Source organism: Carettochelys insculpta, chromosome 7 (assembly GCF_033958435.1).
Source record: "Carettochelys insculpta isolate YL-2023 chromosome 7, ASM3395843v1, whole genome shotgun sequence".
Classification (NCBI taxonomy): domain Eukaryota; kingdom Metazoa; phylum Chordata; order Testudines; family Carettochelyidae; genus Carettochelys; species Carettochelys insculpta.
In genome coordinates this window covers 9331904-9341020 of record NC_134143.1, presented here as the reverse complement: position 1 = coordinate 9341020, position 9117 = coordinate 9331904, and the positions used below count along the sequence as shown (strand labels likewise).

At 46.5% G+C, this 9117-nt stretch overlaps 1 protein-coding gene across 1 annotated transcript in view; it reads left to right on the top strand.

Annotated features, from left to right (window-relative positions):
• Positions 1 to 1212: 1212 nt before the first annotated feature.
• ERCC6 (ERCC excision repair 6, chromatin remodeling factor) overlaps positions 1213 to 9117 on the top strand; it is a 94427-nt gene continuing 86522 nt past the window's right edge. The window contains exons 1-2 of the mRNA XM_074999932.1: positions 1213 to 1737; positions 6981 to 7101. Coding sequence (XP_074856033.1) covers positions 1310 to 1737; positions 6981 to 7101 — 549 coding nt within the window. The 5' untranslated portion in view covers positions 1213 to 1309. The remainder of the gene's footprint in view (positions 1738 to 6980; positions 7102 to 9117) is intronic.

Genomic DNA, 9117 nt, shown 5'->3' with positions numbered 1-9117 from the left:
AAATCAACCACGCTGGGGATGCAATTCAACCTGATTCTGCTGGAGACTACAGACAATAACTAACAGTATTTCCGCAGGCTCTGAAATGTGCAGTCCACCATTGTGGCATGCACTGGGAGCATGATTAAATGATGATCGGGTCCCCACTAGTTACGAAACAGAACCTTATTTTAAACCTACCGAGGACAACAATATTGTAATTTGTTGGACAAGGTTGGGGCTTTTATACTGCAGATGGCCTGCCCGTGAACAAGCATTAGGTGGTGGCGCTCTGACTTTTCATAATCTTATGTGCGATACATTTCATTTGAGCTACAGCAATGTCCACCTGGCTTTGTAGAAAAATTTAATGGTCACCGTGGGGGCACTGCTCACGGTCTATTACTGTTGGCCTGACATCTGACCAACTTTGCAAGGGAAAGCTCTCTATTAACTCCCTTTCATCGCAGGGTTGGGAAGGAAGGAACATGTCCTTTGGATCACATGGGGAAGGGAGGCTCAGGTCACCTCCTTGGGGTGTGCCTCCGGTAAAAGTATGGTCACCCTAGATGTGGGGTGCACATAACTGCTCATCTGCAGCTCTAGGGCAGGATCAAGGGTTTGACAGCTGCATGCCTGGTTAGAGTGCCATTTGTGCTGACAGGCTGAGAAGCACAAAGAGGAAAGACCTTACTCTGGGCAGGCATTGAAGAGAAAGCTGGGCGATCAGTAGCCATAGACAGGCAAGTTAATTGTTCTGTTACCCATCTCCCCAGAAGGGAACAACACGCGCCGCGTGCAACCTGTCCCACCAGGGAAGGGACTGAGAATAACTGTGCACTGGACACGCGTCCTCCTCTTTAGAGACAACGTCTGCCAGGTGCTGTGGCACGTCACTGAGCCACAGCAGGGGCAGAGGAACAGCGGGAGCCGCCGGCGGCGGAAGAAAGAGCTAAACCCGGGCGCAGTCCTCAGTCCCCTAGAAAAGCTGCACTCAGCCAGAGAAAGCCACGTGCAGGCGGCGCATGCGCTCTCTTTTCTTTCTCTCCCGGCTTGGACGACGGGTTTGTGAGGCAACGGCGCAGGCGCGCTCTCTGCGCCAGGCGCGTGCCGGGGGGGGGGGAGGGAGCGGTCGTTTCTGCGCATGCGCGCTCCCTTTGCGCCGGATGCGTGCTTTGGGGAGGGGGCGGGATTCATTTGTGCGCGTGCGCAGTGTGTTGTCCCGGTCGCGGCGCGGCCCTGGAGCGGAGGGGAGTCACGGAGCGGCCGCCCTCGGGGCTCTGTCACTGCGGCGCGGTTCCCCAACGGGGGCTGGCTCGGCCCGTCGACGATGCCCACGGAGGCCGTCGGCCCGCTGGACGGGCCCCACGCGCGGGTCCCTATGGCGGCGGCGGCGGCGAGCGAGCCGGGTCCGAGCCGGGCCGGCGAAGCGGGGCCTGGCCCGGCTGACAGCGACCCGGCCGGCGGGCCTGGGGCGGCGGCGGCGGCGGCCTGCGAGGGTGGCCGGAGCGGCTCGTCGGGGGCCGCCGGTCGGGGGCCCGGCCCGCCGCGCTTCCACATCGACAGGCAGCAGATCCCGTCGGTGGCGCCGGGGGCCCAGCCGGCCGCGCTGCGCGGCCTCGGGGTGGCCGTGTACGACCAGGAGGTGCTGGAGCGCGGCGTCCTGCAGCAGGTGGACAGCGCCATCAGGGACGCCGGCGCGGCCGCCAGCCTGGCCAGCGCCGAGGCGGAGTACCAGGCCGTGCTGGACGACGTGCGGTACGTCCCAGCGCGGTGGGGCCTGCTCTGGCCACGGGGCACCACCAGGTCGTATCGCTGGAGCAAGAGAGGGGGGCGATTATTGCGTAGCTCTGGCGTCGCCCTCCGATCTCGAGGACCCGCTGCCCCGTGGACTGCTGATGTCCATGTTACTGGTGTGTCGCGTGAGGCATGTAGGCGTTGCCTTGCACCGGTTCCCTGAGGGCAGCCAGCTAGTCAGCGGCAGGGGACCACAGAAGGATGGAAAGTCGATCCCAGAGACGCACCCCTAGCTACGAGAACAACAAGAAGTCCTGCGGCACCTTATAGACTCGCAGATACTTTGGAGCATAAGCTTTCGTGGGCAAAGACCTTTGCCCAGGAAAGCTTATGCTCCATAGTATTCGCGAGTCTGTAAGGTGCCGCAGGACTTCTTCTTGTTCTCAAGGATACAGACTAGCACGGTGACCTGTCCAGGTTCTAGCTACGAGAATAGCGTGGTTGGAGTTGACATGCCTTAGGTCGACTTTGTCCACCATCCACCAAGCGGGAGGTCGATGGGAGGAACTCTCTTGCGCTACGCAAGGACAGAAAGTCGATCTCAGATGTGCAATTTTGGGGACATCACGAGTGTAGCAAGAAATGATGGCTCAGGATTGACTTCCTGTCTCTGTAGATTGGGGCTCTTCAGGCACATGCCGTCGTCCCTTGCTCCACGTGATAGCATGGAGTACCAGAACTGAGGGCCCAGCCTGGAGAGATGGATTTTGCCATGTCTTCGCAGACATGGCAAGATCGACCCCCAGAAGATTGAACGCAGCGCACTTGCCCCTCTCCCTTTGAGTGTAGACATACCCTTATTCCTTGCAGTTACAAGGCGTGTCATGGTTGACAGGAGGAACTGGTGAGCCAAACTGAACTCTGGAAAATAGAGTGGGGCAGCATTGATCTTGCCTGGAGTGAAGAATTGCCCTTAAACTAGTAAACTCCTCAACTTCAGTACCAGTTCTTTACATTGTCCCTCTCAACCATTGACTTGCTGCATGAGAATTGGAGGTTTACAGCATGTCACACTACAACCATGTCTACACTAGCACCCCCCTTTCGACAGTGGGATGCTAATGAGACACATGAGGATATGCCAGTGAGGCACTGCGATGAATATTGGAATAAGGGGATTTCGACCTCTGGGGGGGTCCTTTTGAAAAGGACCCTCTGTGGACAAGCCACGTGTGATCGAAAGCAGCACTTTCCAAGTGCCGTGGCTGCCATTATGCTAATGAGGTGCTGCATATTCATTGCAGTGCCTCATTAGCATATCTCAATGTGTCTCATTAGCGTCCCCCTGTTGAAAGTGGGGTGCTAGTGTAGATATGGTCATACTGTGACATGCTGTAACTGAACAGTTCTTGTGCAGCGAGTCTGGTTGAGTTGGACACTGTAAAGAAGATCTGGGACTAGAGTTGAGGAGTTCTCTAGTCTAAGGGCCAGTCTTCACTCCGGGGAAGATCAATGCTGCCCCACTCTATTTTCCAGAGTTCAGTTTGGCTCACCTATAACCAAATAAGAATAAGGGGGTTTTGACATCTGCAGGGTCCTTTCGAAAAGGACCCTGTGCAGAACAGCCGTGCGCGATCAAAAGTGGCACTTTCCAAGTGCTTTGGCCATCATTATGCGAATAAGGTGCTGCATATTCATTCCAGGGCCTCATTGGATATCTAATGTGTCATTAGCCATCCCCCTTTCGAAAGGGGGGTGCTAGTGTACACATAGCCTACATACAAGACATTTTGAAAGAGTTTATAAAACTTAGAGATCTCATTAGTTCTTTTGATCTCAGTGAATCTACTCATACAGGCAGTTAGGAGGATACATAAGAAATGTCTCACATTAGGCCCTAAGCTTTCAGTGATGGAGCAAAATGTACTGAATACACACAGAGCAAAAGTGGTTGCATCATCAATAATATAGTCTTTTGAGACTTCTGCACAGCCTGGGGATAAACTTTTCATAGGATCATAGAGATGCAGGGCGGGATGCAACTCATGAGGTCATATAGTTCAGCCCTTTGTGTTGTGGTAGGATCTCACATAGTGAGAACAGGGATGGACAAATTATGGACTGTGGGGCGCACCTGGCCTCTTGGTCCTTTATATCCAGACCTCAAGCACCTGCTAGGGAGCTGGAGTATGTGTTTGCCTTGCTGCTCCCTGGCTGGAGCACTGGGCAGGGGGTCAGAGTTGGTGGTGGTACATGGGTACCCATTTTTCTGGGGCTTCTCAATTGGCTGGTGGATCACAGAACACTCCAGCAATTTTGTTAGTGCAACTTATGCTAGTCAGGGGTTTTTGTTCTCCTCTTCTCAAAAGTTTTACCAGCCAAAGCACTAGTATAGACAAAGCTTAGTCCCATTTTTCTAACCCTCGGTGTCTACATTCCGTTTTAGTTTTGATGTTTGTAGGACAGACTTGTGCAATATCGCTATAAGCACTTGCTGCAAGTGCTTGGCATGCCTCTTTGGCCCAGTGGCTAATCAGCCAATGGGAGTAGGTTAGGCCAATGAGCATTTATGACCTGCCATACGATTTGACTGTATAGATGTGGCCCTCACTCCAAAAAGTTTGCTGCTTGACCTGTTGTTAAAAACTGCAAAAGACAGGGATTCTACAACATTCCTTGAAGCCTATTCTAGTGCTTAATTTTCCTCATAATTGAAAAGTTTTTCCCACTAGGTAATCATCCTATCCCTCGTCACAGATTAAATCTGTTATTCCATTTTTCGCCTTCAGTAGATGTGCAGAAGCATTGATCGTTCTCTCTATCATTAATTCTTAACATACTTGAAGACAGACAGGTCTCCCTTTAGTCATCTTTTCTCAAGACTAAACATGCCCGGTGTTTTATAACTGTTCCCCAGTGTTTAGATTTTCTAAACATTTATCACTTTTGTTGCTCTTTTGAAGTCTGTCGAATTTGTTAACATATTTCTTAAAATGTGGTGTCCAGAACTAGACAATGCTGAGTAGAGCAGGACAGTTATTTCCTGTCTCCAGTAACAATCCACAATATTAATTTTTGTGCAATTGCATCACATTGTTTGCTCATTCAGTTTGTTCTACATTACTTTTTCTAGTTGCATGTGTGCGCCACAGAAGAAATAGTCTTTAAGGAGGGATTTAAATGAGGGAAGATGTGGAGCAGTCTTTTCAGATTAGGTAATAAAATGCATTTTATGTGTAAGAAGCAGTGGCTGTGGAGAAAATAAGCAGATCAAACATGAAATCTGGTATTGGCGGATTGGAGAGGACGCGGGACAGGGACAATGAGAGAAAGGATGCCTAGAAGCAGAGGGGGACAGAGTTGGTTAAGGATCCAGGAGAGTCGGAAGATAAATGGTAAACTTGGTGTGATGGCGTGGGCAGCGAGTGAAAGATTCAGACAGTGAGATGATAGGATTAGAATGTCGGAACCCAAGGATGATAACTGTAGTTGCATTTTTGCATAGATTAGAAAGAGATGAAAGACATAGTAGGGAGCTCAGCTAGGAGGAGGTTCTGGTTAAAAAAAAAAAAAAAAAAAAATGTGGGAGATAATCAGGCTTTTAGAAGAATTTCATCTGTCCAGCATGATCTTACATGAGCAGAAACTGAAAGATTTTGGAGATGACCTAGATGCAGTGCTTTATTTATTGATTTACTTATTTAGTGCCAGTACTGAGTATCAGGGCCTCGGCAGCCCCAGCCACAGAATTAGCGGCGTGGGGAGCTGGCTTAGTACCGGCTTTTCTTTTTTTCTTTGGCGCGGGGAGGAGGCAGTGCCTCGATGCATGGGGCAGTGAATAAGAAAGTCAGAAAACCCCTGAGTTATAGGATGGAGGGAATAATGGTGTGCTCCGCAACAACAGGTGAGAGGAAGTGGAGAAAACTTTGGGAAAAAGACTAAGTTCAGATCTGACCATGTTAAACTTTCAAGTCAGAAGTCACAGAAAAGATATTCAGGAGGAGATGTCAAAGAGAGAGGGTGAAGTGAGCTACTGGATGGCTTCAGACAAGTCAGGACCAAGAGGCAGATGTTTGGAATCTAGCTGAAGCTATGTGGTCAAATGAGATCACACACAGAAAAAAGTGTGGCGGAAGAAGAGGAGGTGGCTAGGCTTATTGTTCTGTAGGAACCTACAGAAAAAGGAGAGGGAAATGGGCAGATCTTTAAAGAGATCATGAAGAAATCGCTGAAAAGTTAGAAGAACTAGGAAAGGGCAGTCCTAAAATGAATAGGACAGAATAATAAGAAGGGAATCATGATGAAAAGTGTGTAGAAATGCTGTAGAGAGCCAGGAGGGTGAAGGTGGAGTACAGGCCCCGAGACTTGACAAGGAATAAGTTATAGCTGAGCAGAACATCAGAGGGTGAAATCTAGATGAGATTAATACATTCCAAGGACAGAAAAGATCATTGTGGTCATCTTGTCTGATCTCTGACATACGCACATGCACGCTTTCTCTCTCGTATAATAGAAACCTTCTCAAAAATAATAAGGAAAGTAGGGGCCCAGTGTTTGGAGGAGGTGAGTCAAAGCAATACTTCTTAACTCAAGTCTTGATTTTGGAGGAGAAGGGAAAAGGAGGTGCAGTCAAATATGTGGCTCTGAGAATAGGAAAGATTACAGTGCGGATAGGTATTATTCTCATTTTACAGATGAATATCTGAGAGGTCACAAGAGTTGGTGAGGTTTAACTAGTTCATATTTATATGGTGCCTTTGCGATAAAAAACCGTGCGTAAGGATGACATAGTTATTCTCCCATTAGAACCTGCAGACGTGACAGAGGCCAATACAGGACCCCCGCGAAAAGGTGGAGACAGGAGGGTTATGTTGAGTGGGAGGAGACATCCCGGAAAATCTTTTCAAGTGTACAGTAAACTCCAAATCTAAATAATAGCAGAAAACGTGATGGAAAAAGCAAGATTGTAATTACTGAGTTCTAAATACTGCGGTGGGTTGTTTGTATTAAAACAAAACCATTTAACCTTTTAAAAAGTCTTGAGAGCTTTAATAACAGTGCTCAATTTATCTTAAAAAATACCCTTTGTAAAATTCAAAGGCCAAAATAATCAGCGTGCTTGCTTAGAAATCCAGTTTGAGTCTTCTGTTAAAATCTTGCCTGCAATTTTTAGGTTTAAATGATCGGTGTTGAAAATGTCATGTATTTATTCTTTTCATTATTACAACAGAGTACTAAACTAACTTTTTTTTTAAATTTTTCAGGTCATGTACAACATCTCTGAAACACATCAGTGCAATTATAGAGCAACTTACTCCTCAGGCTGCCAACAGCAAAGATATAAACAGAAAACTAGATTCTGTAAAACGACAAAAATATAACAAGGTGACTGGAAAAAATTAACTTGTGCTTTCAGTTGTTTAAGGCATTGAGTCTGTGTCACACCAGACGCTTTTGGATCCCGGTAAAGGGCCAGAATCCAAATTTGCAATTCCTTCACCATTTCTTGCAGTTTGTCTTATTACTAAAGGCTGTATGAACTTGGTCCAGAGCCCTGAAAGATCAGTAGGAGTTGTTCCATTGATTTGCTCTTTGGCTCAATCACCAAAATATTAATTCCCGTGTTTGTTTGGATAAATTATTGAAACTAAATTCCTGCAGGGGCTCAGATACTGCTTCAGAGGGTTAACAAAGTTATGTGACTCTTTCACCACACTTGTGTCCATGTTATGGGAAAATGAATCAATGAACAACCAGTTGCAAAATAATAACTAATTTGAACGAGGTATCCTTCATTAGCCAGCTCTAAAACTGACCAAGTCTTAGAATAACTCACCATGAACATGAAGGGCTTTGTATTTAGGAATAGTTGTACTGCTCTTAGGAGACTTAGTCAAGTGAGTGAAGTTGTGTGCGTAGTGTTTGAGGATTCAGGCCCTAAACTGAAAGTTCACTCTGTTTGTGTTGTCATTTTCCCAATTTCAATGTTTTATACTTTGTCTTTTTTAGCAGTTGAGAAAAAAATCCTTAGTAGGTGAAAGCCAAACTCTTTTGACAGTGAGAGAAATGTTAGTTGCCTTAAAACCAGCTAATATATGAAATTATTTCCGTGATATCTTAGTGCTGACATCTCACGAGTGTTTTATAATGTGGCTTTTATGACAGCAGGGATGTCAGTGCTTGTGTAAGTAACTTTTGTAACAGACCCATGTCCCCTAGAAGGTTTTCAACAAATGCCGCTCTTAAGGAAACAAACAGCTCATTGAGCGCACGTTATCAAATTTAAAAAAATGAAAACTTGATCCTCAAATCAGGCACCTCTGAGCAGAGAGGAAAAGATTGAGGCCAGGTCTACACGATAAAGAAAAATTGATTTAAGATATGCATCTCCAGCTGCGCGGATTGCATAGCTGGAGTTGACATATTGTACATTGATTTATTGTCACCTCCACAGCGACAGATCCTCCCGTCGACTTCCTTACTCCTTACAACAGCGAGGAGCACCAGGGTTGACAGCGGAGCCCTGGTGGCTCGATTTAGTGCGGCCTCATTAGGAGCGCTAAATCGATTCCCGGAAAATCAACAACAACCATGTTACAGCAACGATACTTAACAACCATGTTGATTTTCTCTAAGTGGAGATGTACCCTTAGAACAAAGTTTATGAGTAGTAAAAGAAAAAATAATTGGGTCAGTTTCTTAATAAATCAGAAAATTCATACGTACCCAGGCTAGAAGGGACCATTGTGGTTATCTAGCTGGCACTGCTGTATAACACCGTTCATAATCCTTTTGGTCAACCTGGGAATCGTAACTTTGCCACATTACAGCGTTTACGAGGACGATAAAAGTAGATACAGAATTGTGAAAAAAGTGTTAAATAATGATGAGCTATGATTGTTACATAGTTTTGAATTCCCTGTGGTATGTTTCCAAGGTCTACATTTCCAGATAAATGAGTTGTCTTCTCTTGACCTGACTTGATGTAATGATACCTGTTAATGCCCAAGGAAGAACATTGCTTATTTTTGGGTTATGTTAGACTCTTCTTGGCAAAGCGCCTCAAAAAAATGTTTCAGAGAGTGGTTTTGTACTTAATTTTATGATTGTACTTAGCACATGTGAAAGCGAAGGATTAGCAGTGACTGAACTCAAATACATGCTGCAATTTCATATGCTAGGTATAGGGCTTTTCTTCACTGAGTCCTGGACCGAAGTTTAAAAATACAGACCCGAGTTGCATGTGAAAATATTTGATGCATGTGAGATTTGTGTATAGAACCTTAACTTGTGCATGCACATCTGGTGTTTTACACGTATATGCTGTGCATGTGCACCTGAATTAGTGCACTTTTAAAAATTTGGTCCTTAGTCACGATCAGCTCTGCCAAATTGTGGATG